At 44.2% G+C, this 27,122-nt stretch overlaps 1 protein-coding gene across 1 annotated transcript in view; it reads left to right on the top strand.

Moving 5' to 3' along the window:
* LOC131884901 (uncharacterized) overlaps positions 1–25,620 on the top strand; it is a 29,698-nt gene extending 4,078 nt beyond the window's left edge. Inside the window, exons 4-15 of the mRNA XM_059232797.1 lie at positions 122–142; positions 210–260; positions 329–471; positions 1,053–1,113; positions 1,170–1,268; positions 2,618–2,701; positions 2,795–2,827; positions 2,897–2,948; positions 3,101–3,141; positions 12,360–12,550; positions 24,160–24,319; positions 25,381–25,620. Coding sequence (XP_059088780.1) covers positions 122–142; positions 210–260; positions 329–471; positions 1,053–1,113; positions 1,170–1,268; positions 2,618–2,701; positions 2,795–2,827; positions 2,897–2,948; positions 3,101–3,141; positions 12,360–12,550; positions 24,160–24,319; positions 25,381–25,523 — 1,079 coding nt within the window. The 3' untranslated portion in view covers positions 25,524–25,620. The remainder of the gene's footprint in view (positions 1–121; positions 143–209; positions 261–328; positions 472–1,052; positions 1,114–1,169; positions 1,269–2,617; positions 2,702–2,794; positions 2,828–2,896; positions 2,949–3,100; positions 3,142–12,359; positions 12,551–24,159; positions 24,320–25,380) is intronic.
* The last annotated feature ends 1,502 nt before the right edge of the window (positions 25,621–27,122 follow it).

Below are 27,122 nucleotides of genomic sequence, written 5' to 3'. Positions count from 1 at the left end.
TCTAAAGAGTATTGTAGTGTCCTTGCTCTAATCTACGTAAATACAAGGTCAACTCGATCTTGTTGAGAAAAGTCAATGTCAAAGTGTTAGCTCTCAAATCACAAACTCGCTGCCAAAACAGCCGAGGAATGCGCTTCGAAAGGTAAGGCCAATTGAATGATTTTGATGTGAAATCTGTATCCTTTACAATTTCTAACCCTTTGTTATAGGTGGATCTGCGAGCGGAACTTGCGCTCAGGGATTTGGCGTTTGTTGCATTTGTAAGACTTTTGGTTGAAAATCAAATCCCAAGTGGACTGTTTGTGACTAAATTTCTGTACTTTTACAGTTAGCTTAGCTTGTGGAAGTACGACGTCGGAAAATTGCACTTATCTGGTTCAAGCAGTTACATCCATGCCGACTGTCGATCCTTGTACGTTTACCATTTGCAAGTGCTCCTCCAACATTTGTCGGATACGATTAGACTTTGCGGTAAGAAAAGTAATGAAGTGTGTGTATGAATAAGTCATAGTATTAAAATAAAATCGCTTGAAAAATAATTGAAGAACTGATTGGAACTCTCTGAGATGGTTCTTTTTTGCCTAAGAGTTACTCCATCACGAAACAACATGGTTTAATTTCTGTAAATGGGACACAAAATGGTTAAACTAAATTTTAATCATTTAAGCACAAATTGGTATAAGCCTCCTTCTGTGAAACTAAATTTTGGCTGCAAAGGCTTGGTAGGGGCTTTTTTGGATCTAATCAACTGATATTCTGGCTGGGATTCAGAGCAACTTCCAGATTTACCAAATATTCTGTGTTTTGACACACATTGCATTGGCATTAAATTGGATGTGTCTAGTAACAAACCTGTTGCAAGAGATTCTTGGATGACCAACTTGACTGATCGGCTGGGTAACTCAATGTATGGTTCTTTTGGATTTGTTTACAGACCACTTTATGGTACTGATTTAACCAATTGAGCGGTCAATTGTTCTATATCTAATTTGTAAACAACCTTGGGTCAAAACCCACCAGGTCGGCGATTTTTAACAAATGTTTAATTTTAGAGCTTCTCCATTGCTGGACCTGCAGTGGGAACCACATCAGCTACAGCGGGCCAAAACCAAGGTAAGCAATTTGTTACAAGACTTGCGACGGGTAAAAACTTAATTCTTGTATTTTAGGCGGCGCTATTGGCGATTGTGTTACAGATAGCTTCAGTGTCACCTCTCCCGGAAATACGGCGTCTCCAGTTATCTGTGGCTTTAATACCGGCCAACATAGTAAGCTTGCTCATTGAAGTATTATTGATTCCGGATTATTGCATTCTTAAAAATTCACCATTTGAAGGCTAGCTGCGGTACCGGCTGTTTTCCAATCTGCGAACCCTAATCGAACCCAGGCTAGGTGTGTCCAAGCTTCTTGAAAGTATTGAGATTGCAACATAAGTTGCTGCCTTAAGAGCTATGTGATCACTCCCTGTGCCTAGGTACTCCATGGCCTAGGGTGAGGTAATGATGATTATTGGTTAATGTCGCACGTCGGATGTGACGACAGAGCGGGAATACCTACAAGTTGGGACACCCCTGGGGACACCCATCATTAGACGGCAGGCCGAACGAGAGAGCTGACATCTAACTCGAACAAACAAACGAACGAACTTCACCCATTGATGGTATTTCAACAAGGACAAAAAAATGGAAAAATGGAGCGCACATTACTTTTCATTCCTTCAGTATTGATAATTTGATCTTTGGACCCTATTCATCATATGATTCCAAGTCCACTAACCCTTGGTCATAATCTGATGGAATCTTTATGTCACGTGGTCACCCTGGTCAGTAACTCCAACCAAAAATGATGTTCCTGTGTCGAGCAGAAATTCGAGACGGTTATAATGACCTTTTTTCTTCCCAATGGGAAGCGTCAAATTTCTGCAATTTCTATTCGACGTAAAACAAGATATTTAGTGGGAGTCTACTAGTAAACAATCTGGCCAAAGCGCACAAAATCGTTTTTTCGGCCCAACGTAACTTTAGTAGTAAATACACCCTGGGAGAGCTTGTTAATTCAAGTCTTTTTAGTAGTGTATGCGGTAGGGTAGGGCTAAAACAGTGTCTTTGTTTATCCTGTATTTCATGATATACACACACCATTAAAAAGTTTAAATTATATTGATTGCCTTGTGAGATTTAACATTTCACTTTCTTAAATGGGATGAAATTGGTTTATGTTAGATCATCTCAGTAGGATCGCGTTGAAATGTATCAGAAGTTTACAGGCACTTTTTGGTCAAGTTATGTAATCATTCAACATTTTTTCATTAATGAGGCCCAGTAACTCCCTTTTAATTTCAATTGATTCAGAGAGCAAAAAGGCCCAAGCCTTTGCCACTTTTGTGCCCTTTTATATTTTTCATCAAGAGGGATTGTGTGACACGTTCGATATATCATGGGAGCTTTGGTGCACAATTTACTTCACAGGGCTTGACAAGTCTAACTTGAATAACAATTGTCAATGGATTTAGTTAGCAACCAAGGAAAAAAGCCTACAACGGGCAATAACAAACTGATATTGGTGATGATTTACTCTACCAGGAGACTAACTTGATTACCATTTGACATGTTTATAGTGATTATGGATGCTTCAGACAAATGTCACAAAGCTTCGTTTGACTTTGGTGGAATTGTAACAAGCCGCCAATTCGACATCAAAGGTATGCAATCTAAAAAAGCGTTGATGGCGGCCGTTGGGCTAAGGAAAATGCAATTTAATTGCAAATTGAAAATGATTTATTTTCTCTTTCTAGTCACTCAATACGCATGTGGAGATGAAAATGGAGGTGAGAATGAAAGATTGACTCTCTTTTTGAACCTTTTCTAACTCAGTTATCTTTCATTGGTTATAATAGGACCGGATGGTTGCCTGCAATACTTCACTGGGAACACTGGAACATTTGCAAAGTAAGTTCATGTCTCTCAATACTGTCAATATACATTTGCCTCGTTAGAAAGGATGCTCTAAAGGTTGATTAGGAGACTAAGCATGATAATTTGAATGCTTTAAACTTCATCAAGAAGACGAATTGATGCAGAAGGTATATCTTTCATTTTAGCTATAACTTTCCAACAACGGCTACCACAGTGACCTCAACTGGTAAGCTTCAACTTTGGGAGACATTTTACATAGCTTCATCCATATTTCTAACAAAAGCTCACTCAGTGCACAGACTAAGTGGAAAAGTGCCTAAACAAAAAATGTCCACGGGAGCACTTTTTCATGTCAATGAACCAAGAGGAAAAAAGTTTATCATTAGGTTGCGTGTTTCCATTATCATACTCTTCATTCGATTCAGTTTCAATGAATGGTTTATTATAAACAAGTCACTTCAACGCACTTCACCCATGGCCTTTAGGGGATACGAATCCAACTTGATTCAATGCAAGCGTCATGTCATGTCGACGATTTATTGGTAAGAGATTCTCTGGGAGAGCAAACGGATCCAAGTATCCTCTGGGACATTCCAACCGTCATTTGAGTTGGGCTCTAACCAAAGCCCTCTTTGACACAATTAGGTGGGCCAAACTTGCATATGTATTTAAAAGGGTACGACAGTTATTTTAGCCATAGATTTATAGACAGTGGATGTCTGACGATCGACCACTTGCCTGGTAAAGCAGTACAAGGGATGGTCCCCTGGGAATTGATCACAAACCGGTTTATTATACTGATTAGTAAAGGTCGGAAAAACAATTTGTTTTGTCGTTGAGCGTAAATTCCAGATGGTTGTCAAAACTTGTTATCCTTACAGGAGCTCTTCATGTTCATTTGTGTTAAGACAACTACTCACACTCAAATCTCTAGGTTTGTTACTTGACGGCAAAACGAGTTATTTCTCCGAGCTTTACTGATTAGCCAACCAAGTGGTCTGTCGTTAGACATCCAATGTCTAGAAATCTATGGTTTAGCGCACCATTGCGGACAATTTTTTGAACCTTCAATTCCGTTCCAAATTCAAACCAAACAATGCATTAGTGAATGTTGCGCCCTCAGGGTTAATTAGATGCTGAAGTTACTCTATGGCACTTGGCCAAATATAGCCACGTGATAGTTCCGTACCCAAGAGTCATCACTTGGAAGGGTTGACCACAACGTAGCTTTCAGCTCTCAAAATTGCTTTCTGGGCGATAAGATGCATATCGATTTTGGTTTACACGTACTTCTAACAAGGTTATTCCACAACTCTAAATCGAATTATGAGCCGTGGTCGCTAAATATTTCCTGTGGTATTCCGAGCATTGAGAATAAGAATGGGAACACTGAGAGGAGAAAACAAAGAAAATAAACAATCAATATTGGATTTCAAAATGAAACAAAGAAAAGTAAACAGTAGTTTGTTGTGGCTTTTGACTGTGGCTGGGCCCTCTACAAGCAGAAACGAGGATTAGGTCTGATTTTGTATGAATGTATTCAATTTTCACACATCCGATCAGTGTATTCAAAGAATATATAATAAACTAAAGCAATAACAAGTAACAAGCAAAGGACAATGAAAAGGTAAAAAAGGTAAAAAAATATAAAGCAACGCACGTCACGTGGCAATTCATTCAAATGCTTGATAGCACGGTTTCTTGTGAACTTTTTCCCTAAGTCCAGTTCGGCCGGGGATAGGACCAAGTCCATTTTTAGAACACTACTAGTACTTCTCGTACGCTGGCTACAAAGACTTTGAAATAGTGGCTGGTCAGGACATGATTTCCACTCATGCTTTTTATCATGCTATTTATCGTCTTTGGACGGCCTCAGGTACCAAGACATTCTTTTTTGGGCGTGCGCACCGACAATGTATATTCAAGATAGGGACGGATGTACATGTTATACAGATGCCCAGAATTAGGGTTGGATTCCAGATCATGAAGGATCGCCCAACATGGCCAAGTATCCTATTGCAGGTTGAAGCACTTCTCCGGCATTAAAAATCAAATTTGCCATTGGATCTAATAATTACATTGATGTCTTTCACTTTGTCCAAAGCCGCTCCTTGCTTGTTGCTGACGTATTACTATAACTCAGTGCTTATTTTGCCCACATGCAGGACAGTACATTTATCGATGTTATTCCATGGAGTAAAATCGGAGACAACAAGCCCAGCCAAACCGCACTGTGTATGCATTGAATTTTGACATATAGTTCCTTTTACCTAATTGTCTAAGCAAATATCATTGTAGTATTGCGCCAATTTGACAGTGCCTTCACCGAATTACAAAAAAAACATGTTCATTTTGTTGGGTTTTGTAACACATCTCGCTCAAAATCATTTGATTATTGAAAATTCAATTGGTGGATAGTGCGAGTTGACTGCCATGTTTGTCTTAGTTCTCCCTCCCCAAAATGCTCAAAATCAGGGTCCCGGACAACATTTTCCTTGAATTTCTTTCAATTGACATCGCCTATTCTTTTGACTTGTCATTGTTTTCCTCATTAAGCAATAGTAGAGAGGGCTAGTCAGAGAAACGACACTAAAGAGAATTCTGAGCTCTTTTTGGCTTCCTTGCGGCTGCCTGGGGTGTGCGATGGGGATCGGCTTTGAACACATTTAGTTACATGATTTTCAAAATCCACTTCCGAATTCAGGGAGCCAGTGAATTGACGGCTCGTTTGTCTGCATTGGTTGAAACTGAGTAACGCAAGAGAAGTCGATCTGCCCGACACCCTGCTGCCCTACTACCAAAATATGTTCAAGGCAAAGTCTCAAGTGGATTGGTTGGAGCATGAACAACTGGAATATGGACGGGGACGCTTGGTTTAGGAATTAGCTTTTCGCGATTAAGTTAACGCATTATGTTCTTAATCAAATGAGAATGATCCCAGGCTACAACAATTACTCATTTCAATTTTCAGCTTGATCGAGCGAATGGATCAAAAGTTATGCCGTCTTAAAAGGCACTACAAAGCTCTTCAATGAATGAACGAACTAGCCCTCTTGTGGTAATTGATTACCAGAAGAGGGCTAAGTCATTCATTCTGTGCTCTGTTATGTACTGCACTTTGAGAGGGCATAACTTTTAACCCAGTCGTTTGATTGAGCTGGCATTTGAAATACGCAATCGCAGGAATCTGGGGCCAGCCTTATTTGAAGAAGAATTTAATTCATTGACTCGAATTGGAGTTGCTAATTTTCAACCTTACCATCCCCGTCCATATTCCAGTGGTTCATGGTTGGAGTGGTTTTTCTCTGACAAGCCCTCAAAGCAGTAACTTTGCTAGTTTCTGCATTGGCGAGAAGCTTTGTATCACCACCAAAACGAACACGAGCAGAGCCAGCAAGGAAAACTTTCTTCCGCGTCTTTTTGTTTCCTGTTCTTAATGAGGGGCTCAAGTTGTAGAAAAGGTGGCGACAGTAAAATTGATTAAACCATATCAGTAGAATATTAGCAGCAACTGGATATTTGCTCCCTCAAACTTTCTACTTGCTTTTTCGAGCAGGTGCCTCAACAGTTTATTTGAACTGAACCACCTGATGGAGCGAAACAGAGCAAATAATCTCGTTGTCATTTTGAAGTTCTCGGTCATCTTGATAATAATCCAAGAGTAACCCTTTCTAAGTCCTTTGCAAGGCTAGTGCAATCTTAGCCATTCCTACCAGAAACTAGAGACCCTGAATTCAGAGACGCGCGAGGTTTGACAAGTGGCTCCACTTCAAAAATGTAAACAATCAGTAGAACTAAAAAGTTTCCAAACAGATTTTGAACTGATGTGTTGTAAAAGAAAGAGTTCTATCATCGCAAGGATCATTGAATATTTTCTTCAATGACTGCCAAATTTTACTCAAAAACAAGCTGATTCATAGTTGTGGCATTTTAGATTGTTACTACTATTTTGCTACTTTTTAAATCCTTTCTGAACCCATTTTTTCATAAGATTACTGGTGGGGCGTTCCCTTCTATTGGACTGCATCTAGCTTGGCCCCCCAGTCAACCTTTTACAGACGCATCACTAACAACCTCTCAGCGATTACTTTGATCTCTTTATTCTTCCTTCTCTTGTTTCAAACACATGGTAAATAAGCTCCCCTTTCCACTTGTTGTTGTTTGTTGCTTCCTCTCTCATGGTCACCGTCTTCTTCCTTGGATCAGGGTTCCAGTTCAGGGTTTTGCGCGTCCATCCTTCCCCCGCTCGCTCCTCCAGGTCGCTACCGCGGGTACTGACGCCAACGGTCTGTCTCTGTTAAGGGGGGAAAACCTTTGAGATGGGTCGGGTATCGGTTCACGCCTCTGTCCTCACTGTGACTGCCCGGACCAAACCATCTGCTCATGGATGGGTCGTCTCCACCACGCCCATTTTCCAACAATTGTGGGGTTCTGGACTGCCCACCACCAGGACCGGATCTCCTACTTGTAGGTTGTCCTTCAGGGATGTCCACTTACGGCGAGAGAGCAGATTAGGCAGATATTGTGTTGTCCACCTTTTCCACACCATATCAACTACACCTTGACCAGAGCGGAAATGGTCCCCGGTATCCAGTCTGGCATAGTCGCCCGGTGGGACACTGGAGTTTGACCCTAGGAGGAAGAAGTGATTCGGGGTTAGCGCCCTGCCATCCCCAGGATGGGTGCTCTCATTCATGAGAGGCCGGGAATTGAGAAATCCGGTCACCTCACATAGGACAGTCCTTAGTTCATGATCTCTGAGGTGTCTTCTCACGCTTTGTTCTTCTGCTAGGATGTTCACCATGGTCATCTTGGCAGATTTGACGAGGGCCTTGTGCACCCCACCCCAGTGTGGGGCACCTGGGGCTAGAACTTCCACACTATTTTGTTGGACTCCAAGAAGGTGGGACCGGGACCTTCCTTCCTCTGTAGTTCAGGCAACATGTTCGCAGCCCCAACAAAGTTGGTCCCATTGTCGCTGTAGATTTGGTGGGGCTTGCCCCACAGACTTACGAAATTCTGGAGGACGTTGAGGAAGTCTGCGGCCAAAAGCGATGGCGCGGCCTCTATGTGCACCACCCTGGTCGTCATGCAGGTGAAGATTAATCCCCACCGCTTCTCAATTTCGATCCTGGACACCAGCACCTCTATGGGCCCGAAGAAGTCCACAGAAGCAAAGTAGAATGGTGGTTGGCCACAGACGAGTTGCTCCTGGGGGAGGTCCGCCCTCTCTTGGTTGGCTGGACGGGCAGTCATTCTCTGGCAGTGGTCACACTCATGGCGAGCCGTCTTCACGGCCTCTCGCCCTCATAGCACCCAGTATTCCTGACGTAGGAGACCCAATCCGTGATTGACCCTAGGATGGTGATGTCTGTGGTGATTGTCTTGAACAATTAGCTTGGTCAGTGGGTGTCTAGGGTGGAGGACAACCGGGAACTTCTGATCGTAACCCACCTGAGCTTGACTCAACCTCCCTTGGGCTCGGATTAGGCCCTCAGGGTCCAGAAATGGGGACAGTTCCAGGAGTCTAAACGACCCTGAAAGGCCCCTTCCCCCGTTTGATGCCCGCAGCTCCTCTGGGAACATCTGTAGCTGGGCAAGAACAATCATCTCTTCAAGCATGCCATTTGTTTGGTCCACCCTGAACTCTTCTACGGCCCTCTGGAGCGTTTTGGCCCCACTTCCAATCTGTGGCCCCTCAACAGCATGGGTCTGGACGAACTTGGCTCTGACCTCCGCAGGCGTCTCCTCAATCTTTTTCCTCTCTGGCCAGCAGTCAACCCCGCACAGGAGGAATGGGGGGCCAGAGAACCACAACCCTGGCAAGGTGGGCCTTTGGCTAGCCCTCGTGGGTAAGTCCGCTGGGTTTCCGGCCCCTGGGACATGTCTCCACTCAGTTCCCTTGGTTAACGTCTGGATTGCTCCAACACGCACGGCCACAAATGCCTTGTAGGTCTGAGCGAGGTTAGTGATCTACTCATGAGACGGGAATAATATCAAACTTTTGAAGCGGGGCAACGAATATTATAAACGGAATGGGCCCAAAGATGGAGCCCTGAGGAACACCTGACTTGACATCATGTATGTCACTAGAGAATTCCTCGACTTTAACAATTTGCTTCCTATCATAAATGAAGCTTCTTGTTGAGAACCTTGCCTTGAATTCAAATGTCATGAAGTCTATTCAACAAAAGGCCAAGATCTACTTCATCAAAGACATTGGCAAAATCAAAATAGACAACATCAACTGACTCATGCTTTTCCAGTCCCTCAATGACCTCCTCTAAATGCTCAATCAGTTGGGTAACCGTGCCAAAATGTGCTCGGAACCCGTGCTGGCTAGGAGGAAGGACTTCATTGACCTCAAGAAATTCAACAAGTTTGAACTTCATGATCTTCTCAAACATCTTCGCGATATTCGAATTGAAAGAAATCGGCCTATATTTACTGGGGACCTTTAAGTATTGGAACAACATGAGCTACCTTTAGTGAAGAGGAAAACTTTCCCTGATCCAAGATGCAACGCATCAAGTAGGAGAAAACAGTAGCAAGAACCTGTGAGCATCTCATCAAAAACTAAGATGCCACACCATCAGGACCAGGAGAACTTGAAAGTCTCAAGACCCTGATGGCCTCAAAAGCATTTTGATCTGTGACTACAAGATCATCTAAACGCTCAACTTGACTGACTTTGTCAATCTCAACAGACTCATCTTCAGAGCAATGAGCTGTTGCTTCTGAACTCAGTGGGGTTGAAAACACACTGGAGAACTGATTTCCAAGCAGCCATAGTCTCTACGTTGCTAATGGCTTCCCCGTCAACCTCACATGGGCCAACAGAGTGCTTCATTTTTCTCTTAGAGTTTGCATAAGAGAAAAAAGCCTTCTGATTCGACCTGACCCCCTGAACCACCTTGCTCTCAGTTTGTAACTGGTCATATTCGATGGAGGCCTTAATCTTACCCTGAACTACGTCCAACTGTTTTTGGAGACTACACACAATTACTGGATTCGATGTGCTCTTCAGCCTTTTTGCTAGTTTGCAACTCTTTTTGAACAAAGTCTTCCTATATTTTGGAATTTTTGTCCGTGTACCACTTTTCGGAACACAATCAGGGATTGCGCTAGACGGGAGCAAACTTCCTCAAAAACCTAAACTAATTTAGCAATGGCTGCATCAATGGAAGATTCCTGTTTCAGAATTGAAATCAGGTCAAGTTCTTCTAATCTTTCTATAATCAACGGCCAATGTTCATCTTTGAACTTGAACTTACCCAGACCGACCTTTTTGGCCGGTCTTACTCTAAAGCACGCCGGCTTTTGAGTGATGGTCGACCCTATCTCGAGAACATGATGATCTGACAGATTACTAGGTGTCACATGGGCATACTGGATCAGATCAGGGTCATTGGGAAAGACCAAGTCGAGAACGCTATTCTCTCTAGTGGCTACACCAACGTGCTGGGAGAAATTGCGCAAGATCGCGAATTCTTCCAGCTTTTCGAACGACTGAGATGTCGATTTCGAAATGGGAATATACCCACCAGGACTAACCTCCCACTCTACAACGCTAGCCGGAAAATTAAAGTCCCCTACAAAGAAAACATTCGAGCAAACTGCCTTATCCAACTCATTTCCAGTGAATTTGAGAGCTGACATAAAAGAGCTTACTGAACAAGAAGGGGGTCTATACATTGTTACAATAGACAAATCAAGCCTTTGGATATGACAAACTAAGACCTCTACTTCTCCATTCGACATTTGTACATGACTAATGTGCAAATCATTCCTAACGTATAGGCATACGCCCCCATGTGGGAATATGGGATTATCAGGGCGTATCCTATCACAACGAACTAAGTTGAAACCAACTATGGTTAGTTCTTCATCTAAGACCCCTGGCCGAAGCCAGGTTTCTGTTATAGAGATGAATGCAATCTCTCTCTCAACGGCTAGTTCTTCTAAGATCTTAACTTTTGTGCTGTCTTTTTTAGAAATCAGACAATGCACGTTCAAATATAGCCCCTTTACGGGCCTCTCTTTTGACGGACCAAGTTCACAAGATCTTGGACCATCCTCTCCAACCGTAAAAAATCCCTCTTATCAACAAAGCTACCTTTTACTGGAGGCAAAGCATGAGCTAATGGAGATGGTTGGGTTTGAGGAACATCAACATCTAAATTGGTCAAATCTGTCGACATCTCGACTTCAGGGTGAGTCCCTTGTTCAAATACCACCCTGGTCTGCTGTATGATAAAGGGCTTATTGACTACGGAAGGATTCTTCCCTGCTAAGATCAAGTCCAAACATTGTCTAGCCTCTTTTGTAACTTTTCCACAAATAGCTTTCATCATGAATGAAGATGAACTATCAATTAGCAGCAAAGTCAAGAGAAGAAGAAAAAGAGGAAATCTAAAAGCTATGTAATCCTGTCTGGAGATGCAAGAAAACGAAGTAAAATTAGAATCAACTACCTCACATCAAACTAAACACAAATCTAAGATGGAGATAGAAAACAAGAGGTTAGGGACTGAGAAAATCAAGGAATCAAGAATATGTGTTAGTTAGGAAAATAAGACAAAAACACAGAAATAAACTCAACAATCTGATTTGACTTGTAACGACATTGCCCTGAGGGCATGACCATGTTTTTGGTGATTCACAATGCGTGCAGTTTTTCGCTCATTCCGCCTGCATTGCTTGGCTTTAGCTCTGTGAAGTTTTCGGCGGAATCCCTGATAAATAGTCAAAGACAATTTCCTACGCATTACAATTTTTGAATTCGACTCAAGTCAGGGTTGTCACTTTGGGGGTTTCCAATGCTTTTTTGGTTTAGTTTGGGTTTCTGGGGAGACCTTTTTCTCCTTGAGCACTTTTTGTCAGCTAAACCACGCCGGAGTTATAAACATATTTAGCTGTTCCGCTTTATTTGATATTTGATACACCCTGTATAATGTGTGCTGTTCTTTTGGCTTAGGGGTGGCACACAATTCGTCGTTTTGTGCCTCATTTTGCCAATCTGGGAGTAAAAACTGGAATTTCGGGTACTATTTCCTTTCATGTTCCTTTTCTTTATTTCCGAACGCGTTGGCGTGAAATTTGAACAACTTCTTGGATCTGATGACACTTTCCCCGCGGAATCAGAGGCACTTTTGTTCTATCTCCCCAGAGTAGCTGAAAGTTCGTAGTTAAGGCGGGGAATCCTGTTGTTCAAGCAAGAAAACACAGGTATTTTGGTCTAGGCCAAGCTGGGATTTGACCCATCAAACACCGCAGTGTTGTGAACAATTAGTAAATTCGCCATATTTGACAGATATTCCAAATTCAGGCTGTTAAGCTGAAGATATCTACGAACTTGACCAATTATAAATGTTGATGGCTATCATATTCGATAAAGAAAGTGAGTGTTCATTCATTCAATACCCATTTCCAATTTCTTTGCAGTGACTCACTTATCGAACCAGTGCTACACCATGTGCTTTCGTCAGGAACAAGGCAAATGTGCCATATGCTTCCAGCCTGTCATTGCAGCATCGACTGCAGCAATCAATCAAGCATCGTTTGGCCTTTCCAAAAGTCCAGCTGCGATAGCTATTGGTACTCAAGACACAAGTTGTAGTATGGATTATCTCCAGGTAATTGTTTAAAACGCTAAATGTCGAGTATGTTATATGCTCAGCGACTGAAGTCTCCATTCATTGTCAACCTTTTGACGAGGAACTTACAATAACCAACCTCGAAAAGAAAGGCTCTGTTTGTTAGGCAAATACTTTATGATGGGTTTGACGGATGGTTCAAGGAGCAAGTGTAGCCGAGCAGTCTTAAAGGCAGCGTGAACAAAGAAAGAATATTCTTCCCAGGAGTCGTGGGTTCTAAGCCCAACCCCGAAATTAATCCTTTTCAAGGAGCTGGTGTATCCAAGCGGTCCAAGAGGCCGTGAGAACAAGGCTTACACACACTGAAGATTTAAAGTATTTTGAGTCCCCTTTCTCAAGAGTTGATTTGTTGCATCCCTGATATGGTCACCCTGTGAAAAGGACGGACAGTGTAAAACAGTTTAAGAGAAATATAGCGTGTTCAGAAAGCATTCCTCAATCCTTTAATATCCTGTCCATCCCGCTCTGGAATCAAAGATGGAACATGGCGCACTTCGGCAGTAAACGATTCCTCGCTCCCTGATATCTCAAATCCGTCATCTTTGGGACGATGTCTTCCCCAAAGAATCAAGGAAAAAAAAACCGGAAGACTGCCCTTCACATAGTCGAATCCGCATCCCCAACTGACACCAATACACAGCCCCAGGATGAAAACGTCGCTTCTCTCCATTTGCGAGTGGATGAGCTTACGTCACAGTTGGCGGATCTCTTGGCAACCCTTCGCCCAGACCGTCCTCAAGCCGTTCTAGACTCTACAACAATTGCCACGGACGACGTCTCTCACGTCCCTTCGCCCAGCCAATTCTCCTCACAGCCAAGCGTTGTACCTCGTGTCAACACATCACTTAAACCGGAACAACTGACGAACGACTTCACATTGTCCCAGTTCAAATCCTGGAAATCTCAGTGGCGTGACTACTTTGTGATGAACCTCATGGACCGCCTCCCGCCTGAAGGTCAATCTGCGTACCTCCGAAGCTGCATCTCCAGCCGAACACTGGATACCATTCGTATCTACATGGGCGTCTCCGTCGGTGCTACCTGCGTCACCATTTTGGACAGTCTTGCTGAATATTTCACCCGCCAATCTAACATCACTCTTCGACGAGTTGAATTTTCCACGTGTAAACAGCTTGAGGGAGAAAGTTTCGAACAATTCTTCGTTCGCTTGACCCTTCTTCATGAAAACTCGGATCCTTGCACCCACTGCCAGGAAGATCAAATGGTCACTCGACTCATTGCTGGTATTGAAGATGTTGAGCTCCGTCAGAAACTGTTAGCCATGCAGAAACCTACAGTCCAGACATTAAAAGAAGCTTGTCAGGCTACTGAATCATCACGAATTGATGGCCACACCCTAGAACAGGACGCCAAGTTTCAACGCGTGCTCAACAAACGCACTCTCTCTCAATCCGGACCCCCATCATTGCCGTTCCGGGAGCCTTTCAGTGAAGCGAGACACCACTCCTTGAAGAGTTGCCCAGGTTGCTTTATTCAACACGATCGACGTGCTTGCATTCATCGTAATTCCACATGTCATCATTGCGGCAAAACGGGACACATTCAACCTGTCTGCTACGCCTTGAACCGACGACCCAAGCTTTACACCAACAATGAGTCTTCGAAAAACAACACAATCAAGATTTGTGCGGTGACATCGCCTGCCCCGACCATTGTTGTTCAGGTTCTTTGCCAGGGTCGTTCTTTTGATGCTACAGCTCTCCCTGATTCAGGAGCGGACGATAATCTGATCAGTATCCACCTCCTCAACAAGTTCGGCCAATTCAAGTTGCGCCCAGCTGACAATCGAATTCGTGCCGCAAATGACTCGCCAATTCAATGTCTTGGCATTGTTGAGATGGACGTCACATTCCACGCGCGACAGATCCACATTTCGGCCTTTGTTACTTCCGATGTCACTGATTTTCTCCTTTCATGGAGGGTTAGTCAACAAATGGGCCTGCTTTCTCCTCTTTATCCCTTGCCAGATTACTTGTCTCCTCCGCCTGGCATCTCACGCGTTATCTCCAATCTAGAACCCATGACCAGATGTCACCAAATCCTATCCCAGCACACCATCGATCCTGACCCTGCACTTGTCCACGCTACCAAATCAGCTCTTGTGGCCGAATTCTCCGACGTATTTTGCCCACCTGACGATCTCCCCCCTATGGCATGTGAACCAATGGATATCCATCTAAAGGTTGGTTACACACCTTATAAAATCATTACACCTCGTCCCATCCCCTATGCTCAGCGAGATTCGATCCAAGACAAGCTAAACGACATGGTCCGTCAAAAAATCATTATCCCGGCTGATGATCGTCCATCCGAATTTGTCAGTCCCATGATTGTCGTCTCCAAAAAGAATGGAGATCCTCGTATTTGCATTGACTACAAGAAGTTGAATGAACACGTTGTACGCCCGACTCATCCATTCCCCACCCCTAAAGAGGCCATTGCCAATATACCACGTGGAGCTCGGTATTTTTCGACTTTTGACGCCACGAATGGTTATTGGCAGATTCCATTGACTGAAAACGCCCAGCGCCTCTGTACCTTTCTCACACCCTTCGGCCGATTTCAACCCATCCGTGCTCCTCAAGGCTTGTCGTGTACAGGCGACGTTTACAATGAGAGAAACGATCGTGCTTTCGCTGGCCTCACCAATTTTCGCAAAATGGTTGACGACATCTTACAGGTCTCCAACACATTCGAAGAGCACATCACAGATGTAAGAAATGTCTTACTTCGATGTCGAGACAACAAGGTCACTTTAAACCCATCAAAATTTGTTTTTGGTCAACCCCGTGTCTCTTACGTTGGATTCTTGGTGGGCCGCGAAGGAATCGAAATCGATCCAACTAAAATTGAAGCCATTGAACAGTTCCCTACCCCCAAGAACATATCCGATCTCCGCTCCTTTATGGGTATGGTTAATCAGCTATCGGACTTTTCCCCTTACATTGCCAACACAGCTTCTCCGCTACGTCCCCTTATGAGCACTAAGGCTCAATTTTTATGGACTCCAGACCATGAGGAAGCTTTTCAGGCTGTCAAAAAAGCTTTAACTTCACCCCCTATTCTTGTGCCATATGATCACTCCCTTCCTACCCTGATTAGAAGCGACGCCTCCCGACTGTTTGGTTTGGGTTACGTGCTACTCCAAAATCACGGCAGTTCCCTCACTCCGAACTGGCGCCTGGTGCAGTGTGGAAGCTCCTTCATCACCGAAACAGAGTCCCGGTACTCCATGACCGAACTCGAACTTCTCGCCGTCGTGTGGGCCATCCGAAAATGTCAACTGTACCTCCGTGGCCTAGCCAATTTCTTAGTTGAAGTGGACCACAAACCCCTTATACCAATCTTGAATGACTACACCATGGACAATGGGTCCACTCCTCGCATCCAACTCTTGCTTGAAAAATTGGCCTCGTTCTCCTTTACCGCATCATGGATCCCTGGAAAGACCAACCTTATTGCTGACGCACTCTCACGTGCACCCGTGAGCAATCGATCCACCCCCGACACTTTAGAGGAAGCTACCAGATGTAGTGTTACTCGCCAAATGCGAACCCTTAGCAACGACGAAAGACCTCAACCAACCGACCACGATCCTGCCCTGGAATTCCTCAACGAGTGTGCTACCTCCGATTATGAATACAATTTGTTGCGACGAGCCATAACATCGAACGACCCAACATCGCAAACTGCACTGCCTTTCAAGAGCATCTTTGCCTCCTTGTCTGTCATTGACAATCTCGTACTGTACGGGACCAGGATTGTGGTGCCAAAGAAAGCTAGACATCGTATGCTTACACTCCTCCACATTCCACACCAAGGCATGGATCGATCTAAGCAACGTGCTCGTCAGATATTTTATTGGCCAGGAATGTCATCAGACATCGAGAACCATGTCGCATCCTGTGAAAAGTGCTTAAAGTATTTACCGAGCCAAAAACAGGAGCCTTTAATCCTCACCGAGGATTCCCGTTATGCATTTGAGGAGACATCAGCTGATCTTTTTTCGTATGGCAACTCTACTTACATGGTGTACGTGGATCGGTTCAGCGGATGGCCGGTTCTGGAGCATTTTGGAACCTGCCCATCCACGTCTAGAGTTATCACCAGTTTGAAGAAGATATTTTGTGACTACGGGGTACCACGAGTTTTCGCTTCTGATGGAGGCAAGCAATTCGATTCAGCCGAATTTCGAGCATTTTGCACGGAGTGGCATATTCAACAGCGTGTTTCTTCCCCAGGATATGCCCAGTCCAATGGTCATGCCGAAGCGGCGGTTAAGGCCATGAAGGCCTTAGTGAAAAAATATACCAACAGTGGACACCGTGACATTGAGGGACTCTGGGAGGCCGTTTTGGAATGGCAAAATGTACCCCGACAGAAGGACGGTCTCTCTCCCGCTCAAATTCGGTTCGGGCATTCCATGCGCACTCGGTTACCAGCCCATCCTTCTTCTCTCCAGAAACAAAACTTGCCCCAAAAATCCCCAACCAAGGGGAATAATCGGGTCAAACAGAATTACGATAAAGCCTCCAGATCTCTGCGCCCACTTCAAGTGGGTACCACAGTGATCATCCAAGACCAATCAGGAAGAAAAGAGTGGAACAGGGTCGGAATTGTGACGGCCTCACGATCACATCGAGACTACGACATCGAACTTCCATCTGGCCGCACTCTCCGACGAAACCGCCGTCATTTGTATCCAACTACAATCCCCCCAAACCCTCCAGCCTCTTCGCCAGCCGTCTTGTATGATCCTTCCCCAACACCTCGACGGTCATCCAGAAAAACGATAGGACAAGTACCACATCGATTTCAGTTCTGAGGGGGGGGGGAGATGTTGCATCCCTGATATGGTCACCCTGTGAAAAGGACGGACAGTGTAAAACAGTTTAAGAGAAATATAGCGTGTTCAGAAAGCATTCCTCAATCCTTTAATATCCTGTCCATCCCGCTCTGGAATCAAAGATGGAACATGATTGGACCTCGTATTTTTAATAGGGCCCACTCTCGTAGAACTAGGCTTCTAAGTTATCGGCATACGTATGGTAATCACTCTTTGGGGTCATTGCAGGCTTGTTTTGGACCCTGGATTAAAACTGCTCATGGCACTTCATATAATAACTTTATTCTTTCACATTTCTAGGACACTTGCTTGTTGATGGGTGCAATTGATTATCTCAATATTCTTTTGTTTGATTGTCTTGGTCGTTGGTTGTCATCTATCATTGATCACTAGTATTTTGATTTTATTTTTGTTAGATCAGTTTTTTGAATTATTTCTGTGTTTTTGTTCTGTTTACCTAGTTTAGTTTCTTTATTCCTTGCTTTTCTCCGTCTCTTACTTTTTGTTTGCTATCTCCATCTTAGATTTGTATGTTTCGTTTGACGTGAGGTAGTTTTCTTTCTATTTTGCTACCAATTGATAGGTTTTCTGCATTAATAATGGAATTATTTGTGGAAAAGTCAGTAAAGAGGCTAGACAATGTTTGGACTTGGTCTTAGCAGGGAAGGATCCTTCCGTAGTCAATAAGCCACTGGCTAAACTAGGAGGCAAGAATTGACCTCCTAATTCGCCGGTAAAATGAAAATGATAGAGCCATGGCAAATTCTCTGGCTTTTGATTTTAAACTTCCGCTTAAATAATTCAATTGTATTAAACGAAAAGATACCAATTGCTATAGATTCTTATTTATTGATGTTGTAGATACAGATAGCTTTTGAAGATTTTGCAAATCCGAGCATTGAAGAAAATTTATTTTCACATGGCCTTTGCTTTTTCCTATATTTTGATGGATTTGATCCTTAGTTTTGATCTCAAATATTGTCTTGCGCTTTTAATGCAACATGACACTAAAAACACACCTAATGGCACTGTAGTGGTACCGGTTGTTGATGGCCAATACCAGTGATGATGCCAAGGGATGTTGATATTATAAAGAATTCGACTCGACCTCGATCTAAGGAGTGGTTTGGAGTATTGGAGTTGGGTATTCCGCCTCAGTCCCGGGAAGAAGTAGAACTAGCACAAGTCTCGATGCTGGTACTTTATTTCTGATAAGTATATACAGGGGAGGCACAAATATACAGTCCTCTTAGGTTGGGAGTCCAGTAGTTACTTGCTTTATGCTCATGGCGGNTTGTAGATACAGATAGCTTTTGAAGATTTTGCAAATCCGAGCATTGAAGAAAATTGATTTTCACATGGCCTTTGCTTTTTCCTATATTTTGATGGATTTGATCCTTAGTTTTGATCTCAAATATTGTCTTGCGCTTTTAATGCAACATGACACTAAAAACACACCTAATGGCACTGTAGTGGTACCGGTTGTTGATGGCCAATACCAGTGATGATGCCAAGGGATGTTGATATTATAAAGAATTCGACTCGACCTCGATCTAAGGAGTGGTTTGGAGTATTGGAGTTGGGTATTCCGCCTCAGTCCCGGGAAGAAGTAGAACTAGCACAAGTCTCGATGCTGGTACTTTATTTCTGATAAGTATATACAGGGGAGGCACAAATATACAGTCCTCTTAGGTTGGGAGTCCAGTAGTTACTTGCTTTATGCTCATGGCGGACTTTACCAAGAAACCTCTTGGAACCTCTTTATGCATTGGGTGATGACAGATATATGAGTTACATGGCGCTAAATCTTCGTCTTATTGTTATTGTTACATGACAGGTTGACAGGTCCTTGGATTTGTTTCCAGCCTTCTTTGCTTGACATCTTTGCACACTTGACTCATTAATCTTCTTTGTCGTTATTTGAGCACTAGACTCATTAATCTTCTTTGTCGTTATTTGCGCACTTGACTCATTAATCTTCTTTGTCGTTATTTGCGCACTTGACTCATTAATCTTCGTTGCCGAAATTCGCATGCTTGGCCTTGACATCTTTGCAATGCTTGCTCCTAACATTAGTCAGGCTTATTGCTCAGATGGATATTTATCTTGCCTTATAATGGTCTATCGACGCTGATTACTATACGGTCAAATGCTGTTTCACTACAGTTACCCCTTTCCGACGAAAGGCGCTGTGTCCGCAGCATCACTCCTTGGGGTAGGTTGACGCGGGCTTTCCAAGGTAGGGGCACTTTTGCGGCAGAGGTTGACGCTGTGGCGGCAGCTCGGGTAGTTCTTGATACCAAATATCGTTAGTCCCACACATACACCAATCAACGTGGCTAAAGTGAATCCTACATGGGCAGCATGGGGCCATGACGTGGGTTTGGGGACTTTGTGGACCGGAGCAAGCAATTCCAACATTGGTAGAGGTTGTGGTATGTCAGGTTGGTTCAACTGGAGAAGAGCTGCTTGAAGTTCTTTGGGTCGTATGCGGTTGTGGGGTTAGTTATGGTTGAGGAGTTCAACTAGGTCTAGGGAAGGGGTTTATGGGGGTCGGGTTACCACAATATCGGTTCCAAGCCAGTTGGATCGGGCTGCTGGTACATAGTGCTCCTTGGCGTTGAATGAGCAACCTTCTTCAAGGTGGAGAGGGGTGACTCCTGGTGTGAATCGGATGTGAGTAGTCCCATTGGAACACGTGATTTGGCCTTCCTCAGGTTGGCGGATGAATACCATGAAAGTTTGAGGTCCTACTTGGCGCAGCTCCAAGTTCTGGGTTCTGAGTTGGAGTTCGAAGGGACATTGTTGCTGGATTTGGATGATCTCACCTCGAAATAGAGCAAAAAGGCTTGTAGTAGCAGATTTGATTCGGATACAAGCATTCAGCTCAGCCTGGTCGAGTTCTTGGTATAGCGTGTTCTCGTCATTCAGCACAAGGTACTGGTTGGGGTACATAACTCTCAGTTCTTGGCCTTGGGTGGTGCTTATGGGCATGGCTAGATGTTGGTGGACAGTGAAGGTTTCCTTGATGTTGTACACCGGGACAGGTACCACCACTCGTAATTGCCCCTGTCTCAGGTCTGTGTGGCAATGGAGTTTTTAGAAAGCTTCTAAGTCAGTTGGCTCAAAAGCTTATTTCAAGGGACCGTTGGTTTGGCTGGGCATGCGTTTCAACGCCTCTCGTACCAATTGGGGCTGAAATATAACGGTAATTTGCCCATGCAATGCTCGTGTCCATGTGTCTAGGATGGCAAATATATTATGGGTGGCTTGGGTTACGGCGTACTCATTTAATGACACAAGTGCCTCTTTCTGAATACAAGCTTGTAACTTGCGTTGCTGGGTGTCGACTTCTTGCTTTAATCCTATTTCGTGTCGTACTAGCTTGGTGAGGGTGGCAGTGAGGTGTGCCATCCGGTGGTTATTGGTTTCCATTTACCAGCCGGCGGCATTGATGTAGTGGAGCATGCTGTTCCGTTGTATCTCCAGGGTGTCGATTTGGGCGGACATCTGTTGAAGGCTGAATATGGCTCCCAGAGCTCCGCCTAGAGCAATGAGTCCGGCTATGACAAGGAGTGCTGATTGCTCTGATCGTGATGGGCTCTGGTTGAGATTGCAGAGGTCTTTGATCCAGTGGAGGCACTCGATAGTATCCACTTGTATCAGCTGCAACTGCTTGATGAAAACTTGGTCCGGGTTGTCCTTGATGGATGGAATGGCCTCCTTCAGATAGCGGATGATGCCTTGGATGTGGTGGAGCTGGTCCTCAATAGGGTCTAGAACCAGTTGGCTAATGATGAGAAAAGGGGTTGTGTTAATGGCTACTTCACCGATGGTGTGAAATATGGCGCGTTCTCGTTCGTCATGCGTGAGGGCGTGGAGGGTGATAATTAGAGTGTACCACATTACCAGTTGGAAGGATCTGTAAGGCAATTAGTCGATAGTTGAAATTGGTGGCCACTAGAAATCATATGATGATGTCGGGGGAGGGAATGGGTTTAGGCGGATTGGGTACCGGTAGTTATTGTGAAGGAGGGGGTGTATTCAGGGATTCATTTTCAGCTTCCGGCCGGTCGGGGGCAGGGAAGTTCAAGTTTTCCTCCAGCCATGGTGCAGGGACCGGGTTAGGAATGGGGAAGCAATTGACTGACACTATTTGCTCCAGTTATGCCCATATCTCGTTAATCTCCGCGTCTGAGGGGCCGGGGTAGGGCAGGTCGGGTAGCGGGCCAGGATGATGGGGAAGATATTGTCTCGCCACAAGTCATCGAGATTGTAGAACGGTTCTGGACTGGCTTCTGGTGTGTCACTGCATTCTGAATCCTTCTACCTTTGTCAGTGTCTGGGGCACTGCTGGGCTCGTCTACCAGTAAAGCTGTAACAGTGAATGTTTTGAGTTGTAGGCAGGCTATTGGTTCGTGTTTCAATGCGACCTCCATGCAATCCCCTTCGTTTTGGAGTTGTAAAACAACCAGTAGAAGGTGAACTCGTCCACTGGGCGGTTCTGAAAGTAATATAGATATTAAGGCTATGCTTATTCTAGTTTACAATGGTCACACTAGTCATTATAGTGTTGGTTAGAGGTAGTTTGGCATAGGCAGGACAAGGCCGCTGTACTTGGCCGTGGAGTTGCTTGAGCCTTTGCATCTAGTGCCACGGTTTTCTGATGGGATGGCGTTTTCCACTCTTGCTCTTGGTCTTGGTAGCCCGGCTGAGCCCTCTGGTCGTAGATCCGTGAATACATAACCATGCACTAGGAGTTGCGTTCCTCTTTGGCCATTGTTGGACTTGGTGGGTGAGGTTTATCAGATACACATGGATGTGTCCAGTGTAGTCGGGGTCAATGATGCCTCCCAATACGGTGATACCTTGCGCTGCTTGCGAGCTTCAGGGGGCCAGCTGGAGGTAGAGGCCTACAAAGTCGTTGGCCAAAACCAGTTTCTTGGGGTCGGGTCTGGTAGGGGAGAGACTGTCGTTCAGAGTGTTGGCCTTTCGTTTGGGCGCTACTCACGGTTTGGGGTCTTCAGTCACTGGGGGCATAGGGATGCTATCGTCGTCAGCAGGGCCTGTGTCGTCCACTTGAGGATGGATAGGCTGCTGTTCGTGGTTATCAACTGGGTCCAAAGTAGGATCCGGATCGGCCTTTGGGGTGTTGAAGGGAACCGGTGGAGTTAGGTGGAACTGAGGGGCGGGCCATGGCGATGGATCAGCTGGTTTTGCCGGGGTGATGGTTGCTTGGTGGCCTTGGCTATCATCCACGTGAGCGAGGTTTGGAGGCGGCTCAGCTCCCATGGGTGGGCCTTAGTCAGGCGGTATTTGCTCACGATCTCAGTGACGGTTTTGGACGTCGAATCTTGGCCTGATATGGACTTGCAGAGCTTTATCTGGCAGTAATTCAGGATTTCTTGGACTTGGAAAGGTCCATCTTGGTACGTGGCCGTCTTTTGGGAAATTCCCGACTCAGAAGAGTCATTTGCTTGGTATTTGAAAACCCAGTCGCCCTCCTGAAGCAGCAAAGATCTGACTTTAGAACTATAGGTCTTACGGTTGGATTCATGGTTATCAAACTGGCGGGTGCGGACGATATCAAATACTCGGGCCAAGCGTAGGATGCTGGTAGATAACTCGCCAAGGGGAGCGTCAGATACAGCATCGGCGAATACTTGAGCAGGTACAATGGGTTCTTGGGCAAACAGGAGCTTGTGGGGTGAAACCGGTAAGTTGCTCAAAGATGTCTACCTGAGAGATGCTAGGGCGGCTGGTACAAACCTATAGCACTGTCCGGGTGGGGCTTGTTCTTGTTGCATCAAGGCACGGATTGTGCCATCCAATGATCAATGCATTCGTTTCACGGGGTTGGTGTGTGGTTCATAAGCCATTGTCTGGCTTTCGATCACCCCTAACCTCTGGCATGAGGTTTTGAATAGGACGGATACGAATTGTCGGCCTCGGTCAGTGATGTTTTTTATTCCCACAGCATATTTGGGAAATAACTTGTTGGTCAGGATGCGCAGGATAGTTTCGGTGGTCATGGCGTTAATAGGCCAAGCTTCTGGGTACTTGGTGAATGCGTCCTGAATAAGTAGCGTTTGCCTTGGGGGCCTTGGGACCCTGGCCATGGGCCAACAATATCTGCATAGAAATGAGTAAATCTGGTATCAATGCCGGTGCTAGTTTGGCCTTAAGGTACGTGTTTTTCATGAGTGCGTCGCTTGGCTTGCTGGCAGGGTGCGCAACATGGACAATGTCCTTGGCCATTCCGGGCCAGTAGAAGTTAGAAAAGCCCATGAAAAAAAACCAAACCACCCCAACCCCCTTCCTTGACGCGTTTAGCTAGCTTCCTCCCTCCCTCCCTCTCCTACTACCTCCCACTCTCTCTCCCAATTCCCTCCTCATGCCTTACATACCCAATCGACACCAATTCTATAAAAACCCTCCATCCTAATATTTCTTGTCCCATTTATTAGACAGCCCCGATTTGGTCTTATATTTGTTAAACAAATGAGGAAGGCAACATCAGAGCCAAAATGTTATCAGACAGTTATATTCACTAGAGGCACTTAAGCAGCAAGGTTTTAATGTACTTGATTTTTCTCTTTTCTCTGCCTCACATTTGCTTTTATTTTAAGCCAAAAGTACCGTGTTATCCTTTTTCAACCTTGGTTACATACCATGTCCAAAACAACGCAAATTTCATTGGCAATGAGCACTTGATTTTCAGATTCCTGGCGCCGAAGAGGATGAGATTACCGGAACAAATCCAAATTTCATTGTAGGATCCATTGCTACTAAGATTCACAATCGGATTTGCGGCAGGTTCTTCAACTTTGAAACTACTGCTGACGGAGTTGGCGGTGCAGATAATGAGGAATCCATTTGCAGTAAGTCACATAATTGGTTTGCATCTCAAGCAATGATTTCATTCTTCTAATGGTGCAATTACGCCTTAATCAAATGGCGCTTCACATCGGAATTCTAGTCTTTCAATCTTCGTTGGAAGAATCGTTAAGGCATGGCCAATCTTGATATAAATGAGAGAAATTTGGCTTATTTGTAATGGCCGCGTGGTTTGACCAGCGATCTGAGAGCCCCTTTTAAACTATTTAGTCCTCTCTTTTCTCTTCTTGGGCTCCTTCGTTTCAGAATTTACTTTCCTCAAATGTTTGCAGGGAATATAGACCCGTTGATCTTGCAGTAAGGCTTAAGCCAAACTTGGACAAGCTTTTGACTAAAATCCTGATCTATTTTCAAGAGTAAGCCAGATCCTGCATCTTGAATTTGTTAATGAATCAAACTTGAAATCAAAATTGGCAAAACAACAAATTGCCCAGATTGAAGTGCTGGGCATCGAATTCCAAATTGCATTAGGACAGTCCGTAAACAGCCAAATATCTGGTAATTAAGTTTGGAAGGATGAATTGACACGAGGTGTTGCGATGGTTTGTTTGGCTAATTAAAACACTTCGTTATGAAGTCTTAAGTGCAATCTACTGTAATTCATTATCTGAGTGTGAAATCTAGAAAAATTGATACCTTTTTCCGTCTTGGATTGCTGGGGATTCCATTCCCAGTAGCAATAAGGAAGTCCGCAAAAAATGGGGATGTCTTTGTTCGGTAAGATTCATAACTATTTTGGGGTAACAAGTACCACAAAACCAAGCTTAAAAAAGAAATGTCATTGATGTCAAAGAGAAAGCTTAAAAGCGTACCGCAAAATGCTTTGAGGAAATGCAAATTTAGAAACAGAGTGTCGATTATCCTTTCGGCGAATAAGGGAAAACAGAAAAGAAGGTTGTAAAATGACGTGGACTAGCTTGTTCTTGAGTTGATTGTTTGTGAGGTTCTGGATAAAACTTCAATTGGCTACCAATGCTTGTCAGATATTTGCGCCAACGTTTACAATCTGGTAAATATGTCTAACGCTATAATATTCTCGTTTTAGCTCAACAACGCCCGTTCAGAGTTCACTTCAAAACAGACGCTGATGAAGTGACAACAGGAGCCACTGCTGATATGAATGAACAAATGATTCACCCTGGTGGGATTATAGGGTTTCATCTAAATTACGCCCTTCAAGATTGCTGATCTGGAGATCAGTAAACACGTTTTTAATTGACCCCTGGAGCAATGATTTTTCTGAATGTTTCAACGTGAACCATGCCTTTCAATAAAGTATTTGTGCGGCTTAACTTTTACACGCAAGCGCTTATACAGTGGTCCACAAGCCTATCAAGCTGTGAGTGAAAAAGAGAGTGGTCAGGTGGATAGAGGGGACAGGGTGTTGAACAAATACCAACGCAACTTTTAAGCGGTTATACATATTGAAAGTAGCAAATACAGTCAAGCCTAATCGCTTGGGCTTATTTTCAAGTGCTTGAACGAAAGAATCTCTCCAATCTTGAAAACACAATGCAGACAAAGAGGCAAGGGGTGGGCCAAAATTGTTTTCTCTACAGCAACCCAACAAGAAAGTGAGTAGGGGTTAAAACTGGTGTTTCCTCATTCTTGGATGTAGTCAATGGTTTCGAATTTAGTTGGCATTCCACCTCAGTCACGGCCGTGATGATTTCTGTCATCGTCAAATCCGTTGTAATATTTGGCGTTTGAATGCCTTCGCCATTTCTTCAAAGCATCCGCCAAAATGGCTTCCAGCCGGTGGAGATTAGATGCCAATGCATGTTTCGAATCCAAACCGGAAAGTCTTCGTCGATATAGCACTCTTGAGCCACTTTAAAGGCCAGATTTTTCGCGATCGCTAGCAATAGAATGGAATATGGCGGGGAGTACTTTGGGGATAACTCGGCCATACCAAACCTCATCATTCTTCAAAAAAGGCCATCAGGTAGATAGACCAAGCTATACCACGTGCTCATACTAGTCCGATTTTTAGAAAGTTCAAGTTACTGAAGTTCCAAGATTTAGCTAAAGTGAAAAAGTTCACGTTTATGTTCAATTGTAAAAACGAATCTGTTCCCTCCACCCTGAACTCTCTCTCTTACAAAATTAAACGGGATGGCCAAGTTTTTTTTTATCTGCCTTCTGTTCAACTTTTTTGGTATCAGCGGCTCCCTTCATATTTAATCCCTCTCACTTTCAACCTATTTAACCAACAATTAACCTCAGAACTCGATTTTAGTCTTTCACGAGAGCAATGAATCCGCCTTTTAACTGACCTAATCACAAGTGAATACTCGGACGAATGTACACAAAAAAACATGTTTTTCGTGTCTCTCAGACGAGCATTCCAAGTGAGTCTAGTGAGAAAAAATGTTTGTTGATGGGATTTGGGGCTTCTTAATCTGGAAACCCGGGGTAGGACTAAGCCAATAACCTGGCCACTGCTCTGTATCTAGGATAGGATTACCCTGAAAACAAGCCGTATGGCTAATGGGAAGTCCTGGGGTTGTCTCTTCATTTCTTCAATTATTTGTATATTTCTATCATCTTTCTGTCCAGCTTTGTTGTTCCTGATCTTTTCAAACGGCCGGTATGAGTGTGTTGTGTTGTGTAAGTGGTCGCGTGGCTGCTTAAGGTAAGACACTTCTGTTCTTTAGCTTTCATTTCTTCCTATCTCGAGTAGTTTAGTCTTATATCTTTTATTTTTATGTTCATGTCGTACTTCACTTTTTTCATCTATCAATATTTTTATCCCAATTATAGGTCATTTAATGTATTTTTGGCTTA

The sequence above is a fragment of the Tigriopus californicus genome, chromosome 8, assembly GCF_007210705.1.
Source record: "Tigriopus californicus strain San Diego chromosome 8, Tcal_SD_v2.1, whole genome shotgun sequence".
Taxonomy (NCBI): domain Eukaryota; kingdom Metazoa; phylum Arthropoda; class Copepoda; order Harpacticoida; family Harpacticidae; genus Tigriopus; species Tigriopus californicus.
The sequence above is the reverse complement of the archived record's forward strand: the minus strand, read 5'-3'. Positions and strand labels throughout refer to the sequence as shown.